General features: G+C 49.6%; 6 protein-coding genes across 6 annotated transcripts; 3 read left to right on the top strand and 3 right to left on the bottom strand.

Annotated features, from left to right (window-relative positions):
* Window positions 1-101: 101 nt before the first annotated feature.
* On the top strand, window positions 102-3,092 carry UHO2_02352 (uncharacterized protein; the record flags this gene model as incomplete). The annotated part of the gene is made up of 1 exon (XM_041555140.1): window positions 102-3,092. One exon carries the CDS (start codon window positions 102-104, stop codon window positions 3,090-3,092), a length of 2,991 nt encoding a protein of 996 aa, XP_041411074.1.
* Window positions 3,093-3,591: 499 nt separating this feature from the next.
* On the top strand, window positions 3,592-4,647 carry UHO2_02351 (uncharacterized protein; the record flags this gene model as incomplete). Its single annotated transcript, XM_041555139.1, has 1 exon — window positions 3,592-4,647. The coding sequence occupies one exon, from the start codon at window positions 3,592-3,594 to the stop codon at window positions 4,645-4,647; it is 1,056 nt and encodes a 351-aa protein (XP_041411073.1).
* A 6,366-nt stretch (window positions 4,648-11,013) lies between these two features.
* On the bottom strand, window positions 11,014-12,164 carry UHO2_02350 (uncharacterized protein; the record flags this gene model as incomplete). The annotated part of the gene is made up of 2 exons (XM_041555138.1): window positions 11,014-11,994; window positions 12,090-12,164. The coding sequence occupies 2 exons, from the start codon at window positions 12,162-12,164 to the stop codon at window positions 11,014-11,016; spliced, it is 1,056 nt and encodes a 351-aa protein (XP_041411072.1).
* Window positions 12,165-12,294: 130 nt separating this feature from the next.
* Window positions 12,295-12,519, bottom strand: UHO2_02349 (uncharacterized protein; the record flags this gene model as incomplete). The annotated part of the gene is made up of 1 exon (XM_041555137.1): window positions 12,295-12,519. The coding sequence occupies one exon, from the start codon at window positions 12,517-12,519 to the stop codon at window positions 12,295-12,297; it is 225 nt and encodes a 74-aa protein (XP_041411071.1).
* A 1,182-nt stretch (window positions 12,520-13,701) lies between these two features.
* On the top strand, window positions 13,702-14,829 carry UHO2_02348 (uncharacterized protein; the record flags this gene model as incomplete). The annotated part of the gene is made up of 1 exon (XM_041555136.1): window positions 13,702-14,829. The coding sequence occupies one exon, from the start codon at window positions 13,702-13,704 to the stop codon at window positions 14,827-14,829; it is 1,128 nt and encodes a 375-aa protein (XP_041411070.1).
* Window positions 14,830-14,899: 70 nt separating this feature from the next.
* Window positions 14,900-17,596, bottom strand: UHO2_02347 (uncharacterized protein; the record flags this gene model as incomplete). The annotated part of the gene is made up of 1 exon (XM_041555135.1): window positions 14,900-17,596. The coding sequence occupies one exon, from the start codon at window positions 17,594-17,596 to the stop codon at window positions 14,900-14,902; it is 2,697 nt and encodes an 898-aa protein (XP_041411069.1).
* Window positions 17,597-18,840: the final 1,244 nt, after the last annotated feature.

Raw genomic sequence — 18,840 nt, 5'->3', positions numbered from 1 at the left:
GAACAGATCCCTCCAACCAATTAATTCTTGTCAGCCACTTGACCCGCACCCGCATATAAGCACCACCAGCTGTCGACTGCTTGGTTTTGCGCTTCATCATAATGGCCTCCAGTCCAACAGCAGCGCAACGTCGTGGTAGTGCCACTCTAGGCACCTCATCCGCTTCTAGATGGCGCTTGGCAACAGAACACGACGTCTACGCTGATAACCGCGACGAGAACACCTTTGGTTGGGTTCAACCAGATGAATGGCACATCATTGCAGGCCCCAACAAGAACAACTTTCTTCGCGGCGAGTGTGTAGACTGTCTCACCGACACCGAACAGCCCACGGCCTCCTCACCAACACAGAGCTGCGGTGGACCAAGTTGTGGCTACGGAGCACAGTGTTGCGCATACAGCCGTCGCGCCACCCACACCAAAGGTCCAGCTCAGCATACTCCTGCTTTCCTCCTCCAATCTTCCTCCAACAAAGGTGCCGGCCCTTCCAAGATGGCTGATCTCGCCAAACTCGAGCAGAAGGGCATTTTCGGTGTTAGCCTCATCGACGTCATCCACGGCCGTAGCTGCCGTCCCATCAGTCTACTCGATCTCCGCACCTTCTTGCACTTCCAGCGCCAGCCACACAAACGTTTGCCATCCTACTTCCCCGCTTCCGACATGCAAAGCTCCGCCATCGACGACTTTGATCTCAATATCGACAGCATCACCGCTTCGCCACCATCCCCACACCTTGCAAAGAAGAAGTCGGTAGCTCCGCGTCTTCACTACGACGAGGTCGATGCGCTCGACTTCCTAGTTGCCTATGAGCGCTACCTCGCCAAGTTCAGGGATCAATCGCGGTCCGACCGACTCAAGAGTCCAGACCCGGCCACTTGCAAGGCGGCAGTCGGCGCTTATGTTCGACAACAGTGCAAGGCATGCGTCTCTTCCGACCTCACTGCCATTGACTTCTTGCTACAAGTTCAAGACGATGCCGACATCCCTGAGGACGTCAAGCGTCAAGTGCTCAAGAACCTCAAACCAGTAGACCTCGGTCTCATGCCAGAGACGCAGCCACTCCGTGTCGAGTTCGACCGCCTCGTTCACCGATACCTCTGCTCTCGTCGCCATTGCGTTCTGCCGAGCTCGCGTAGGAATCGACGAAAGCGCGACTCGATCTCTTCATCCGACACTGCTGACGATGGAGCCGATACTCCGGCTGGCATCGTTGGCTCCTCAGCCGTTGAGAAGATGCCCCGCCTTCGATGGATGGTTGACGTCGGTCTCATCTCCGAAAGCGATCTCCAGCTTTCGTTGGCAGAGTGCGACTTTTCCACACATCCCCAAGTGCTCGGCCCTATCGCTGATGCAGTTTACGCTTACATGTCACAACACGTCGTTCCCTTCTTCTTCATCTCGGTGGCTCGCAATCTCAGTCCCAACACTAAGCGCGGTCGTCTCTTGGTTGGCGTTGTCTGCACAGTCCTCGCCCTCGTCTTTTCCATCCTGCTCATCGTCACACCATCGCCTCTTGCCCCACGTGCTGGCAACGGTACCGGCAACATCCTCCGATGGTGGCGTCTCGTCACAGCGCCCGTCTGGTGCGCTGGTCTCGGTTACATACTTGCCTACTTCACCGGTCTCTGTGTCTGGCTCACCCTGCGCGGCAACCGTGAGCCAGATGAGGCTGAGGAGCGAGAGCGTCAAGGGATCCGTTCACGCAACTCGGGCGAAGATGTCGTCGGCTTCGACTTGGCCAAGTTGCAAGCCTCCGCCGATGACCGCGACATGGACATCGAGTTGAACACAAACCCCTGGATGGCTCCCGAGATCGCTGACATCCTCACCGGCAACAGGGGACAGAAGAAGGACAAGCAAAGGCGGCGACGATCTAGCACAGACGTGCGCGGCCTGGAAGAGGGCCGACAGCGTTCCAAGTCCGAGGTCACTGATGCTCCTTACTCGACCAAAGTGTCGTTTGAGAATTCATTTGCAGCCAAGAAGCACGCCGACATTTCAATCACCTCGCCCTCGGCCTTGTCGTCTCCTACTTACATGGAAAAGGATGCCGCTCTTACCATGTCAGCCGCTGTCATCTTGCACACGCCGCGACGACCTTCGGTCATGATTGGCGCATCCGATCCATCCGGCCGTCTCACTGCTGCTCACTCGGCACTCGACTTGAATGCTTCGCCTTCGGTGCGACCTAGTATTGTTCGTGCACGCAACTCGCTGAACGATGTTGGTCAAGCTGAATCCCTTGCTGTCAACGGCAACAGCCCCAACGGTCCCGCTATGATGAGGCAGAAGCGCGTTCCTCTTCTCAACTTTAGCATCGGCATCGTTTCATCATCGGGCAATGAGCGAGCCGAGGATCATTCTGATGCTCCTGTTCTGACTCGTGATGCCCTGCTGTTCGACCCGGAACTGGCAGCCAGAGTGACTTCGGCGACGCTGCCAACAGCTCCTCTCGATGGTTCGGTGGGTCGTATGTCGGGCTCTCCTCACACCTCGCCGCCTGCTGCGACGCGACAAAAGACTTTGGCCCACGCATTGCTTCCCCACAAGTCGAGTGGCCGCATGCAAATGCAGATGGAAGAGGACGTCCAACTCAGCTCGCTCACTCGAGGCGCAGCAAACGCTGAGAGTGACACCAAGAAACAAGATCATGCCTTGCCTTCACTTCCGAATCCAGCCGCTCTTTCGTCGGTACCCGTGATGCCCATCTCTCATCGCGACCCTCGCGAGATTGCGCCCTGGGCGGCACCATCTGTTAGGAGTGTTCGCCTGCCTTTCTCCAACCGACCGCTTCTGTTCGCGCTCCCATCGATCCGCAAGTCTCGTATGTCGGCCGCAACAAGCACCACCGCCGTCAGTCCTACTGCCGCTACCGCCTTTGGTCCCAAGCGAGCTTACGACGAACCAACCCCGGCATCGTTGAAAGAGAGGCTCTGGACTGCAGTTCAGCGTGGTACCGGTTTCGCAGTCGGCACCGAGCGTGTGCTCGACGCACGCGTACGTAGAGCACAGCAGATGAAGGCGCTTCGCATCATGGCACTCAACACGCTCCTCACTGTTGTTGTTGTGACCATCGTCGTTGCCATCCCTTGAGCATCGTCCTTTTACAATCATGATTAACCGGTTTGTTTGGCCGTTGACACATACACACACTCCTCGTACTTTTTTTCCCCATTCTGTATCTTTAAGTTCTAGGCTTGAGCATCTGTACTTGTATCTTACTGCGCATCGACAACTCTTCGGCCATCACCTTTTGTTACCCTCTTGTCACCGTAATCTTGGTCTTCACATGTTGTCAATCGATACCCTGCATTCGCCTGCACAGCTACATTGCGTTGGTTTGGAAGTGATAGAAAGCTGAGCGAAATGAACTTGACGCTCGAATACCGAAGGCAATTCAGTGGTTTCGGCTCAGTCGGGTGTGTCGGCTGTCACTGTGCTGAAACGCGCACTTCCCCCGAAAATCCATTGCCGGTGCCCCGCAATTTCCATTTCTCGTAGAGACACCTTCACGATCTCAAGGTCTTCACCGATTCTTGTCAGACCCAACGATCCTGCTCTCTTGCATCTTCAACACTCGATATCGCCGAAGATGCTCCGATCACTTCTCTCAAGATCTTCCCTGCACGCCTCTTTCCAGCGACCGATCCTCGCAACCCGAACTCTAGCCACAGCCTCAAACTTTGTCAAAATCGTCGAAGTCTCTCCCAGAGACGGCCTGCAAAACGAGAAAGCCATCGTCCCCACCGCAACTAAGATCGAGCTTATTCGCAGGCTGGCCGAGACGGGGGTTCCGGTCATCGAAGCAGGATCTTTCGTTTCGCCCAAGTGGGTTCCTCAGATGGGCGATACACCCGAAGTGGTTTCGGGGATGTCAGTCGACTCGTCCAAATCCTACCCTGTTCTGGTGCCAAACATGCGTGGCTTGGAGGGGTTATTCAAGCTACTTAGTGGATATGAAGGGAAGAAGAAACCGACGGATGAGATCGCCATCTTCACCGCCGCTTCTGAATCTTTTTGCAAAGCCAACACAAACTGCTCCATTGACGAATCTCTGCAGAGGCTCGAGGAGGTTACAAGTAGAGCGAAGCAAGCAGGGTTGAAAGTGAGAGGGTATATCAGCACAGTAGCAGGGTGTCCGTATGAAGGCCGCATAGACCCCGAAGCCGTCGGCCGTGTCTCAAAAGCGTTGCTCAACATGGGCTGCTACGAAATCTCGCTCGGTGATACAATCGGCGCCGGAACACCATCCATCATGGAAGCTGCACTTAATGCCTCCATTCGACACAGCAATGCTTTGCCCGAGCAATTTGCAGCACACTGTCACGATACAATGAACACGGGATTGGCTAATGTCTTGCACATGGTCAGGTTGGGTGTAAGGACAGTAGACTCGGCTGTAGGTGGACTTGGCGGGTGCCCGTACTCACCAGGCGCGACAGGCAACATCGACACAGAAAGCGTCGTCTTTGCGCTGCACAATGAAGGCTATGAAACGGGAACGGATCTGGATAAGTTAGTGGACTTGGGCGAATGGATCAATGGCGAGATTGGGAGAAGCAATGCTAGTAGCGCGGGGAGGGCGGTGTTGGCTCAGCGAAAGATCAAGGCTGAGAGAGCAGCCAAGGCGCAGGAAGCTAAATTGTAAAGGCAGCACTTTTTTTCACCAATCGAAGCTCAACATCGAAAAGCAGTGAGATCGTAATCGACAAGCAGCGCGTTCCGTGCAGAGTCGGTCATAGACGATAAGTCGCAATGAGTTGCTGTGATGGTATCGGCCAAGTCGCGGAACTCGGAAGGTAGCGCCTCAGACCTCAACCCAAATAGTTAAAGGGCGTCGAGGAGGTCAATCGGGAGTGCGTCGAAGTCAGTGATCACAAGTATCAATTGTGATAGTTCTTCATTCCTAAATACATGACAAGGCAAGTGTTTATATATGTCTCAATCCTCCTCATGTGTGTGTGCAAAGCTAAGGACTAATAGGGTGGGAACATGAAGGAGTGAATGAGAAGTCAAGGGAGAAGACACTGGCTGCATTGTGACTGGCATCTTGGGGCTCAGCAGTCAGCCTGAGCAATGCACTGAATCCAAGTGAGTGACATTGGTGATTGGTTTTATGGGCTTGGCAAATGCTGCATTTGCATGCATCAATCACCAAGGTACCACATACTTCAACTCCCCTCCTTGCCAATGGAGCAACCATATGATCCTGCATTAACAATTCCAAGGTGAGTACAGGTATGTGACAGGAGTTTCCCCAAAACAGGCTTTGTGAGAAAATCGGCAATGTTATCTTCAGTTTTAACATACCTAATCATGATATCCCCTTCTGGTATGTGATCTTGGATGAGATGATATTTTGTGTTGATGTGCTTAAATTTGGAATGCATAGCTTGGTCCTTTGCCACTTGAATACAGCCTGTGTTGTCTGTAAAGATGATGGGGGTGTGGTCTCTGAATCCAAGTCCACAGAGAAGATGCCTGTGGAATAGAGCTTCCCTAATGGCTGCTGATCCAGCAATATATTCAGCCTTGACTGCTGAGCTAGCCACACACTTCTGGATGTGAGAGTTCCAGGTAACAATGTTTCTGAAAACTTTTACAATCAAACCTGAAGTGCTTTTCTGATTGGCATTGGGATCTGAAGCCCAGTTTGCATCCATGTAGGTTTTGATAGCATTGCCAGTGGTATCTGTTCTGCCAATGCATAGTATGTTGTCTTGAATCTGGTTCAGGTATTTGACAATGTGTAGTGCTGCCAGCATCATTTCTTTGGTCAGTCAAGACATGGGTTGCACAAGTGTATTGACTGCATGGCAGATGTCTGGGCAGACAGTGTTTGATACCCAGAGCAACTTTCCCACAAGTGCAGGGTAGGTTTCCCTTAGCTTGTTGTCATGCATGAGTTCATCAGTTGCCTTCATGGGAGTGGTCATCATTGGTATCCAGATTTTGTCATCAGGCTCTATCCATTCCTTAACAATTTCCTTGATATATGCCCATTGGTCCAGATCCATAGTCCATTTCATTCAGTCCCTTGTAATCTTAATCTTCAAGAACTCCATCACTGGACCATTGTCCTCAATTTTCCATTTGTTGAGAATTGCTTGTTTCACTTCATCTACCTGCAACCTACATGGGGCCATAACAAGCATGTCATCCATGTACATGACAATAATAACCTCTTCCTGCCCTGCTCCTCTTGAATATACACACAGTGCTCCCTGGACTGAAAAGAATCCCATGTGTCACAGGTGAGAGTCCATTTCCTTGTACCATTCTCGTCCAGATTGCTTGAGGCCATAGAGGCTCTTGAGCAGCTTATACGCCTTTCCCAGGGGGGGGTGTCATGGGCCTGAATGCTCAAGAAGCAGGAGGGTCACTGGTTCATATGGAAGGAGCACAGGTATTGGAGATCTAGTCGATACCAGTAGAGAGCATGGTCATAGTGCAGTCTCCATGGAGACCTTGGACTCCTACAGACTCACATGCAAAGGAGCACTGAGCCCATATGCGAGGAGGCACAGCCACGAAGAGGACCAAGCTCAAGGAGCATGCAGATGGTTACCACTCAGGGGCTCGAGAGACAAGAGTCAAAGGAACCATCACCGGTCAAAGGAGAAGGAGCAGTGTATAGGGAACTGGCAAGCAGGTCCTGAGGAGGAGGAACAGTGTCAAAGGAGTTGACACAGCTCAAGAGGCACAGGGGTGCCAAGCAAGCAGGATAGCAAGGAGGAGGAGCAGTGCTAGAGAAGTCCCCTGTTCAGTACTCGATGAAGAAGGTACTCTCTGGAGAGAGAGCAGGAGCAGCGTCGCTGGCAACGCTGTGAAGAGGTATATAACCATACTTGCTTGTCATCAAAGGTTGAGTGGATCCTCATCCACTCTACACACATCATAACTAGTTATCACTTCAGCATAAGTATATATTAGTTTCAGTCAGCATAGCAGCAATCTATCAAGGTTGCTCCTCATCATAGTGCATGTGTTGTATCACCACTACCTGACATCCAAAGGCAACCCATAGCAGGTCAGTGGTCCAGATTAAGATAGAACCAAAGGCAGTAGTCCACTGCAGTCCAGGGATCACTTCAAGCATCAAGTCAACACACTGGACACTCATGTTGATGCCACCAACCTTATCACCAACACCATCAACCTCATTAACATCAACACTCACTGACCTTATCACCAACACCATCAACCTCATCATCATCAACACTCACACCAGACCTTGGTGTCATCATAACCTATGTATTGTTATTGATCATGCCAAGCTACCCCTGAATGGAGTGTCCACAGAGGTCAGCCGAAACCTATGACAGTATATACAATGAATGCCACCTGCTGTCACTGCGCAACTTGATAGTCGCCGAGCAACTAGCTTGTCGAGACTGGTACCGAGAAAATAGCTGTCACACAGTTTGATAGTCACCGAGTATCTCAACAGACCGACCTGGGTTTCAGGCGCGAGACCCCTGACAGGGTGTTTGTACCTTCAGGTGGTTTGAGATAGATGTTGTGCTCTAGCCTTGTGTTGATGTATGCTTGTTTAACATCTATCGAATCCAGTTCCCAATCAAGTTTAGCTGCTATTACTAGTATCATCCAGATTGCATCTCTAGGTACCACCAGTGCAAAGATCTCCATATAGTCCACACCCTCCCTCTGTGAGAACCCTCAAGCACAGAGTTGCACTTTGAATTTGTATGGTACCCCATTTGCATCTGTTTTGACATTGAGTACTAGCTTCAAGTCAATGAGGTGGGCTTTCGGTGGCATGTCAATGACTTTCCAGATGTTCATGCTTTTGAGACCCTCCAGCTTGGCATGGATTGCTTCATGCCAATGAGATTGGTCTGGTCCTGCAAGTGCCTCCTTTACTGTTGGTTTCAGATTTACAGCACTGGCCAGGTTTGCACTCATCTTGTGGCATACAATGTGTGACAATCCCGGCATTTTGCCTTGATGGTGAAGTTTTTGTTGGAACCAATACAGTTCCCCTGGTGGAGGTAAATGTACAGTAGATCCTGAGAGCTGCCATAACCATCATTGGGTGGAGCCACAGATGCACTTGTTCAGTCATATGAGCGCTGTCACTATTTGCTGTTTCTGTTGATACCGTGGTCATTACGAGTGTGTGTTGATCTTCCTGGGTTATTTGGCTACTGTAAGCGGTCGCACGCCAGAGAGAGAGACTTTGCTTTGGGGTGTTATATTGAGTTTGATTGAGTAAGGTCTACTCAGTATGTTTCGCCTAAATGTAACCAAACGTTGCTGCCTGGTAAGTCTTGACTGACTGCCTTGAACACTCCATTCAGAGGTTGCATGGCATGGACACTGGTCATTGGTGAGTGAGTGAAACACCCTCTCCTACAGTATGAGTGTTCATAGTACTGTTGATAATGCTCTTGGATGTTGTCTGGACCATGATATGCTAATTGCCTACAGAGGATGGGAGTTACTGGACCACAGGTGTGATTCACCACCTACAATAACTGACTGGACCACAGGTGTCAAGCAACACTGCCTACAGCAAGGGACTGGACCACAAGTGTTGAAGAACACTGCCTACAGTAAGGGCACTGGACTGCAAGTGTTGAAGAACATTGCCTACAGTTGTCAACTAACAGTGATACAACACACACATTGAGAGTTGTTGCAAGAGCACTGCTATTGCAATGGTACGTAACTGAGTAAGTAGATAGAGTAAGTAAGAATATTAAAGAGTGGATGGGGATCCACTCATATGCTATGTGTCAGGGGTTGCACGCCTGAAACCTGGTCTGCTCGTCATTCGGTGACTATCAAGTTGTGCAACAGCTATTGTCTCTATACCAATCTCGGTGAGTTGTGTTGGTCAGCAACTATCGAGTTGTGGAACAGCTAGTGGCATTCGATATGAATGTTGTATGCTATTGTAGGTTTCGGCTAACCTCTGTGGACACTCCATTCAGGGGTAGCGTGGCATGATCAATATCAATATGAAGGTTGTGATGACACCAAGGTCTGGTGTGAGTGGTCTTGTTGATGATGAGGTTGATGGTGTTGGTGATAAGGTTGTTGGCGTTGACACGAGTGTCCAGTGTGTCGACTATCGCTTGAGGTGATCCCTGGACTGCAGTGGACTACTGCCTTTGGTTCTATCTTAATCCAGACCACTGGTTTGCTATGAACCACATTCAGATGTCAGTGAGTGGGGATACAACACATGCACTACAATGAGGAGCAACCTTGATAGATTGCTACTATGCTGACAATAACTAATGAATACTTATATGCTGAAGTAGTACTAGTTGTATGGTGAGTAGAGTGGATGAGGATCCACTCAACCTCTGATGACAAGAAGGTATGGTTATATACCTCTTCACAGTGTTGCCAGCGATACTGCTCCTGCTCTCTCTCCAGAGAGTACCCTCTTTGTTGAGTACTGTACAGGGGGCCCCCTTAACACTCCTGTGCCTCTTGAGCTGTGTCGACCCCTTCGATACTGCTCCTCCTCCTCAGGACCTGCTTGCCAGTCTCCTATACACTGCTCCTCCTCCTTTGACTGGCAACGGTTCCTTTGACCCTTATTTCTCGAGCCCCTGAGTAGTACCTGTCTGCATGCTCCTTGAGCTTGGTCCTCCTCTTGGTGGTGCTTGGCCCTCCTTGCATATGCACTTGGTCCTCCTTGCATATGGGCCTGATCCTCCTTTGCATGTGGATCTGGACCTCCTTGCCCATGGTCCCCATGGAGACTGTACTACAACCATGCTATAGCCGACCCATCTGTAGATCGGCCTGATCCCCTGATACCTGTGCTCCCTCCTTATGAACCTACGGCCTTCCTGCTTCCTGCGCATTCAGGCCCATGACACTATGGTAGAATGAGAGTATTTATGCATCTGGTTGGTGTTTCCCTCAACACCTATCCTGCTCCTCTTGAGGGGCCTTTGTCCCCTGTTAGGCACTGTCTTGTCCTGCTGGCATCAATCCCATTGATACTGCACCCCTACCATTTGCACAGTGTAAGGGTTATGCAACACTGCCCTCTTGCCTTCATGCTCTCCATCTGCCTGATGATGTGTGATGCCCCCTTTTGACACAGCTCCTTCTTGACTTTATCTTGTGAATCTCTTTAGCCACTTTTTGAACCTCATGACCAAACCCCTTGGTCATGTGGTCACTTTGGCACAGCTCCTTCTTGACTTTGTCTTGTGAATCCCTTTAGCCACTTGTTGAACCATGTGACCAAACCCCTTGGTCATGTGGTCACTTCAACACAGCTCCTAGTACTTGCTCATATTGGCTGACTTGTTGAAGCATACTGATCTGACTGATTCTGACTGATCCCCAATGAGATTAATCTGGAACCCAGGGTTCGATCGATCTCATAATTCATATGTGCTGCCAGCCTGATTAATCTCATTGATCCCTGATGGTTTGGCACTGATCAATCTGGCATGCCCTTCATATATTGATCCATTGTGCCCCCTTCATACATTGCTCCATTGCATGACTTTCCCATGACTGCCATTGATCAATTTGGCACACTCTCTTGCGCTGGCCTGCTGACCCTGTGACAGCTACTTTCATCATCCAGTTGATTTATATCTTCAATTAGTCCTCGTTGTTCCTCATCATGGATGTCTTGCTCAGTGTATCATATATCTTCAATATCCTCTGTGTGGTACTCAGGGTCCATGTTGTAACCTGGTATCACTTCTGTATGTTCATCCCATGACTTATTCTCCAGGAATTTAGCTGCATTGGACCAAAAAACTGTCAGATTGTGTTTTGGGGATATGAACTTCCACCCCTTGTGCTCCTCATCATATCTGACAAATATGGCAGGTATAGCCAGGTTGTCAAGCTTTTTCCTTTTCATCTTAGGCTATGGAATGCAACCTTGGACATTAGGTATCAAGTTCTTCATGAAAACTGCCACTTCAACTGCAAATGGCCAGAAAGTCTGAGGTAGGCTATGAGATCACATCATTGCCATCATCATGTTTTTGATTGTTCTTATAGTTCATTCTGCCTTTCCATTTTGCTTGCTGTTGTATGTCGATGTCTTCTGCCATTGAAATCCTGTGTCATTCTGCCATGTGATCACATTTGCATTGATCCATTCTGTTCCATTATTGGATTGGAGAGCCTTGAGTTTGTGTCCAGTTTGAGTTTTGGCATAGTTGACCCATTCTTTCAATACTTGCAGCACATCAGCCTTTGAACATAGAGGCTTGTCATAAGTGAAACTGGATGTGTCATCTACTGCCACCAATATGGAGGTGAATTTTGTTTTTGTCAAGAAGTGTGTCGCCAAGTCAACATGTATAAGTTCTAATGGATGCTTGGCACATTTGCCACTGCCTTGTCCCATTTGTGCTTTCATTGACTTGCTCACCATACAATCTTGACATTCATATGGTCTAATCTTGATGTTGTACATGTTTTCTATCATTCTGCTTTTGTTGTGGCCAGGGTGACCACATTGTTTGTGAATGAAGTCCCTGGTGAAACTTCGTGGTTTTGGTGGCTCTTCAATTTTGAGTTGTTCTGGTAGTTCTTTCATTTTGTTGTCTATCATTGATATAAGGGCTTCTGACTTTGTTGGGTGGGTTTCCCAATGCCTCATACAGGTATTGGTATATCCTTTCACCTCATGACCATTAGGCCACATGAGGTGTGCATTATCTGAATTGAACATCACACATACACCATTGGATGTTAGGGCTCGCACTGACATTAGATTTATGCTTGCTTCTGGAACATAAAGTACATTGTTGAGATATACTTTGAATCCATCAACATTGACAATGGCTTGACCCCTAGCCTTGATTCCAATTAGCATTCCACCAGCAGTTTTCACAATTCTGGTGCATGGAGATGGGAAAATAAGGATTGTATTGTCATTTGTAATGTGCTCAGTTGCCCCTGAGTCTATAACCCATGTATTGGGTAGTTGCCTCAAGGGGGTGTGATATGCTGATGCGATGGTGCACCAGATTTCCTAGGCAGGTGTTTGGTTGTTCCTCAATCCAGGGGCAGGGTTGGTATTGTTGTTGTTTTGAGATTTGCTGTTTGGGTTCTTAGGGCAGAACTGACTGATGTGGTTCTCCCCCTGACAGTAATAGCATCTTTGATGACCATTGGGACCTGGTTTTCCCATGCTATATGCATCTTGATTCATGATTTGTCCATTTGCAATGAAAGCTTGTGTGATCTTGCCATTGGTCCTATGGCTTGGTTTCATCACCATGTCATCTTGTCATTTGAACAGGGCTGCACAAATCACATTGTAATCCATTCCTCAGCCATTATCTTGCAGGTTCATGATGCAGGTATTGTAAGCAGTCATGAGTCTTGCCTGATTGATGAGGGTTTTGATTTTGAGGACTCTCATGAGGTTGAAACCCATTGCTTCAGCCTTGGCCCAATGCTTGTTCAGGTTGGCAGAGAATTTTTGGATGCCTGCATTAAACATCCAGATCTGTCTGGCCTCATAGAGGAGAGTCAATTCAGCAATGTGCTCCATCTTGGTGAGGTCCTTCTTGAGTCAGGCATATAATTCGTGAGTCCTCCATGATTTGGTATTAGCAGGTTGTATGAACAAATAGTTCATACAACCTGACTGATGAGCTTGGCATTGCTCTGGATGATTGTACAAAGTTTTGCATCTAGTTTTCAGTCATACTTCTTATCACCCAGCTTGGTGGTGCCATCGAGATGCTTAAGAGCTGGGGACCATGAGGCCAATATGTCCCAGAAGCAAGGGTTCCAGGCATACCAATTCTTTGTGGTTAGTTTGGGCATATCCTTTAGTGCATCATTGAGTTGGGTTACTTCTTGAAGGAAACCATGGCACTTGGAAGGTAGCCTATATGAGGAGGTCTTGGCTTGTTTGCATAGGGTGGATTGTGTGACAATGTTCTGGAGGGTGTTGATATTCATTTTGTTGATGTTGTTAAGATTGAACAGAGGTTCATTTGGTTTGCTGTTGTTGCTGTCAGAGTTATCAGAGGATTTGGAGTTGGATTCAGTGGTTCTTTGATGTTCTGCAGGTACCAGAATCATTTAAGTCTGATTGTCAGAGGGTTCCTCAAGTGAGGGGTCATTGGTGGAATGCAGATCATTGGGTTGCAGAGGCATGGTGTTGAGGATCATGTGGCAAGAACAGTCAGACTCTTAATCAGTTAAAGGGTGTCATCAAGGTCAATTGGGAGTGCATCAAAGTCAGTGATCACAAGTATCAATTGTGATAGTTCTTCATTCCTAAATACATGATGAGGCAAGTGTTTATATATGTCTCAATCCTCCTCATGTGTGTGTGCAAAGCTAAGGACTAATAGGGTGGGAACATGAAGGAGTGAATGAAAAGTCAAGGGAGAAGACACCAGCTGCATTGTGACCAGCATCTTGGGGCTTGGCAATTGGCCCAAGCAATGCACTGAATCTGAGTGAGTGACATTGGTGATTGGTCATGTGGGCTCAGCGAATGCTGCATTTGCATGCATCAATCGCCGAGGTACCACATACTTCAACTCAAATTCAGCATTCCAGCGCTAGAGAACGTTGACATTCACATGCCAGCCCCACCGCACTCACCCCCTACCTGTTCGTTTTACCACCTCGCTTCCCCTACTCTTCCCTCTTCCTCATCACCACTACCATCTTTCTTGATCACGACCAAATATGCTCTCGTCATAATCTGTACACGATGCTGTCCAAAGTAGCACTCTCATCTTCCCCTTCATCAGACCTGATCCGACGCTCTATCCTCGTCCCTCTCAGCACCGCCACCCTGTGCTATCTGACGTTCTTCCTCGCCCTCCTCATCCCCTTCTTTCAGCGACACTTCATCTTCCTTCACTCCATTGCCTTTCCCCTCTTCCCGACGTACAATCAGCCTCAATGTTACGGTCTGGCACCGCACAAGACCCGCAACCTCCAGCTGGCCACCTCTGACGGAGAAAAGATAGGAGCATGGCATGTTCTTCCCGAGATCTACTACCAATCCGAACTCCCTGCGAAGCAAGATGAAGAAAAGTGGGGAGATGATGTTTATTCAAGGGCATTGCGCGAGTATCCAACAATACTGTATCTTCACGGGAACTCGATGAACCGGGCGGCACCTTGGCGTATTTCCGCTTACCAAGGCATGACTTCGAGGGTTGATGCAAATGTGATCGCTATCGACTACCGTGGGTTCGGTGACAGCAGCGGTACACCTTCTGAGCCCGGGCTGGTGGAAGACGCGCAGACAGCTTACGACTTTGTTCGCGAACAACAGGGCACAGCGAAGCAACCAGTGATAGTTTTCGGTCAGAGCTTGGGCACAGGAATCACTGCTTTGTTAGCTGCTGCTCTTGAATCTCGATCATCACCTGCAGATGGAATCGTGCTCATGGCTCCTTATACCGATTTAAAGTCTCTCGTGAAGGACTTCAAGGTCGGGGGCTTGCTCCCAGTACTTAAACCTATCGGCTTGATTCCATTCAACAGTGTCATTTTGGATACCTTCCTCAAGACTCATCTGAACACCAAAGACACACTCCCGCAGTTAGAGAAGACTCCAGTGGTGCTACTCCATGCAAAAGATGACCCTGTCATCCCACTCTACCACTCTCATAAACTGTTTGAGAACATCCGATCTCATCGTAAACACAAAGAAATTCTGGAGAGAAGAGTGAACGATTACGCATCCATCAAAAAGCTTCCCTCGAACAAAGCTGCGGAGGTGACCCTGATAGAAACAGACACCGGCGGACATAACCAGCTCACCGAAGGTGCACTAGACCTCGTCCGACTGGCCCTGAGACTGCCTTCTCATCTCTCTCTGTCTTGACACAAGCCATAGAATGTAGGGTATAGATGGAGTCCATGTGCAATGCGATGCAATAAATATACAAATGATACTAGACCTGGAAGGAGGGTAAGGCATATAAACCACTTTCTCGTCCTAAGAATCCAAAGCCCAACAGAACTTCCATTTTGCGACTGTGCCAGCCAATGTCACCTGTGACATGACCGTTGCAGTCAACGAGGCGTTGGAGTGCGATGCGGCGAGGATGCTCGGCAGGTAGGTCACGGATGACTTCGTCACGTGGAGTGACTTTGGCGTTGGAGGGAAGAGTTGTTGAGGAGAAAAGGTGGCGTGAGCGTGAACGAGATGTTGAGCCACCGCCAACTGAATGGGCGCGACGGATGGACGGGATGGTCGGCCGCGTGAGAGAAGAGGATGGTGAGTTGGATGTGGGTGGTACACGGAGAAGAGAGCGGGACGAACGATCGACAGGCGAGAGAGACACTTCGTCATACCTAACTGATCTCCCTCTTCGCATAGGACTGCTTTCTGCGACACTGCCAGCACCGTCATCTCCCGCACCAGCCGTTTCGATCGACAGTCCGACAGCAGAGGGAACCGCACCCATCGAATTTTCCAACAAAACCTCATCACTAGCCTCAGGATTGGGACCTGCCGCGATATCGACCACCCATCCTCGTCGACCGGCTCCTTTGATCACTTTCCAGCTACCAAAACCCCCTCTTACGCTCTTCAGACTGGCCTGGTTCAACCCGACCACTCTGAGATTTGTTGCTGCTCGAGGCTTGGCTGGCATTACCGGTGGCGGATCTGAGCCGGTCTTGAATCCCATCATTGCGAGCTGCACCGAGATGGGAATCGGCGGCGTCTTGGCACAGGGCCCAACGAGAATGCTCTGCAGGTGAACGGCATTGATCGCACTTGCATCGGTTGCGTCGTAGCCCGGAAAGTTGGTGGTGAGACCCTCGGTGGATGATCGAGAGGTGCACGAGTCGGAGAGCTCCAAGACCTGAACGTTGGGCGCTCGTTCGCGGAGAAGTATGCTTACGGCTTCGAGTCGAATATGAGGACAGTGCGATAGACCCAGGTCGAGCAACGAGGGTTGCGGGCCGATCATGCCCAGTAATTCATCAGTGAGAGCACATCCACCCAAATCGAGGTATCGCAATCTGCCAGAACGGAAGCAAGGTGCCTGAGTGAGGATGGCCTTGAGGTCTTCCGAGTCGATAGGTGTAGGAAAGATGGGCGTGCCCGCCAACGACAGTTCAACTAGACCCTGTGTGCAGGGCGCGTCGACTAGAAGCTCAGTGACTGACTCTGAGGTGATACGCTTGCAGAACGCCAGCGAGAGACTCTCGAGTTGCAACTGGTATGAGCTGCTGAGTGCGTTGAGGAGGGCAGCATCTGCTTTGGTCCGGGATAGATCGAGGTGGGTCAGTCGAGGGAAAGCAAGCACGAAAGGATTAAGAAGCTCGTTACCCAGCGTGAGACCTGAGAGTCCCAATCTGTTGAGTGAAGGGAAAGCAGTTGGCCTCGCAGGGTGCCTGCTCGGTCCATCACCATCTCTGCGACGAGTCGAGAGGGATCGACTGAGACTCTTGTTCTGCCGCCTAGCTGAAGCGCTTCGTCCACGTCCACGTTCCTCTTCTTCGTCGATATCCATGCTCTCGTCTTCGTTATCGTCTGATTCACTCTCTTCCTCCACAGTGTCAGTCATTCTGCCGCTGAACTTTTTGAGGTGGGTTTGAACGAACTCCTTCATAGCCTCTTCGAAGCGGGGTGAAACGCATCCACAAAAGTCGAGACTTTGGAGCATCTTGTTGGAGCGACCACTGCTACGTTCGACCGAGACGCCACGAAGCCGACTGGGCTTGCTGTACTCGCCATCACGGAAGAGGAGCGCTTCGAGCACATCGTTGGAAAGAGCCGAATCCATGCTCTCACTTGCGCCGAATGCGACGAGACCTTCGGCTGCAGTGACGAGAGCCAGGAGACGTGCTGGTGTGACAAAGCGACGATCCATACCTTCCCCGATGGTTCGGCGTAGTCCCTGTGTACGAAAGTTGGAAAAGTCAACGAGACGCACCCAACGATGGAGCTCAGCCGCCTCGTCGTCGTCGCCTTCTCCTCGAAGCGTAACGTGATAGACGGGACTTTCGGGTGTCGATGTGGGATCCTCGGTCCAGACGAGCTCGACCTCGCCATCTTGATCGGCGTTGATGCGAATAAAGTCACGACGTGATCGCGCTCGGGTCAATGAAGTTGTGCGCTCTCCTGTGCCTTGGTTGGAGGATGCTGGACTCTGATCTCGACTGGCGGGAGGTGTGGGTGTCGCTGTGCCTCCGATGACAAGTTTGTGGCCGAGAGCATGTGCGAAGCCTGCGGCGGCGACCATGTTGACGAAGGAAGCTGGATCTGAAGGGTCGACATTGACACTACCTGTTGTCGCGTACTTTTCATAGGCGCTGGCAAGATGCGAGGCACCTAGCGTCCTCAACAAAAGATTGAAGCTGTGCGGTAGTGTGATCTGGATGCGTCGGAACAAGAGCACTCTCGCTTCATGATAGAAAGCCTTGTTGACGAGGCAGAGATTATAGAGCGTCTTACGGGTATCATTTTGGGTGGATGAGATCTTGCGACCGTCGGGGTAAGAGGAGGGTAGACCGTGCGGATCTATGTTGCGGAAAGAGGACTTTGGGATGGAGTCCAGCCATACTAGGCCGACAATCTCGCGGAGTATTTCGGTTGGCAAGTCATTGATGGTCGCTCCACGTCCCGACGCAGCCATCTCTCGAGTGGAAGATGGCTCGAGGAGATGATGGAAGAGAATTGAATGCTAGAGGAGACAGAGATGTCGCGAATAGCACACAATCTCTAGTCTCTGCTAATCGTGCGCGGCGCTTTGGATAATTATGGTGATGGTGTGTGTGGGCGGAGAAGAGAGGGAGGAGCGCTGCTCGGTGATGTCGCTGAGCAGAATCGGCTTGACCAATCCGAGTTGAAGATACATCGGCATAGTTGAAGATGCGTCGGCATCTCAAGCAAGATGCACGTGCCACGGCCAAGACACCGAGGCACAGGAGGCTTACTTAAGCGAGAAGCACAATGAGGTACATGATTGTTGTCATGGCAACAGCTCAGTGGCACTCAGTATCATAGCAACACAGGAGTATGAATGAAGTGACACATCCTGTCTCAGATAGGACTAGAGCAGCAAATGGAGTATATATATGTGTTTGTCATTTAGGTTCACACTATGAAAAACTAAGCATTACATAGAACATATGGCTGTTGTAAAGGGAGTCTGATCATGACCCTGATAATGCCATGTATTAATTGTTATCTTCAATTGATTAAGAGTCTGAAGAAGCTATCACCAAGCCAACTGAAACTCATCAACAACAATGGTAGAAGACACCAAAATGAGGATCAAAGGAAGCAGAAAAGGCAAGAACACCCAGGTTCGGGTCAACAACAATGCCATGAACAAGAATGAGCCAGAGGCCATTGACAATGAAGCTGACAAAGACACCAATTCTGACTCCGACTTTGATGATGGTGACAAGCAATATAACTTTTGCACCCTAGCAAAGCTCCTCAAACCCATGCCAAAGCTCACATCATGCAGCTATTATAGCTGGAGCACTCACATGAAATCTTTCCTCTGATCCATGCCCCATGCGATGAAACATCTTGAGGGAACATATGACAAGAAGCACCCAAAATGGAGCTGCTCCCTCAATGATGCTTTAATCAATGCCCTGCATGGAACAATCGACACTACCAGAGAATACAATGTAAATTACCTCATTCTAGATGTAATCAAGGAGTACCTTACTTTCAATCAAGTATGGAGAAAGATCGAAAACAGTCTCACAAATGAAGCCACCAAGATGTCTCACAGACTTGCACTCATCTCGCAGCTCAATGATACAAAGATGTTTCACTCAGATGCCAGAAAGCTAATTCAAGAGATCTGGTCCATACAGACTGAAAGTAGCCTCCTCAGCAAACCATTTGCCAATGATACAT

Source organism: Ustilago hordei (assembly GCF_900519145.1).
Source record: "Ustilago hordei strain Uho2 genome assembly, contig: UHO2_contig_04, whole genome shotgun sequence".
NCBI lineage: Eukaryota > Fungi > Basidiomycota > Ustilaginomycetes > Ustilaginales > Ustilaginaceae > Ustilago > Ustilago hordei.
The sequence above is the reverse complement of the archived record's forward strand: the minus strand, read 5'-3'. Positions and strand labels throughout refer to the sequence as shown.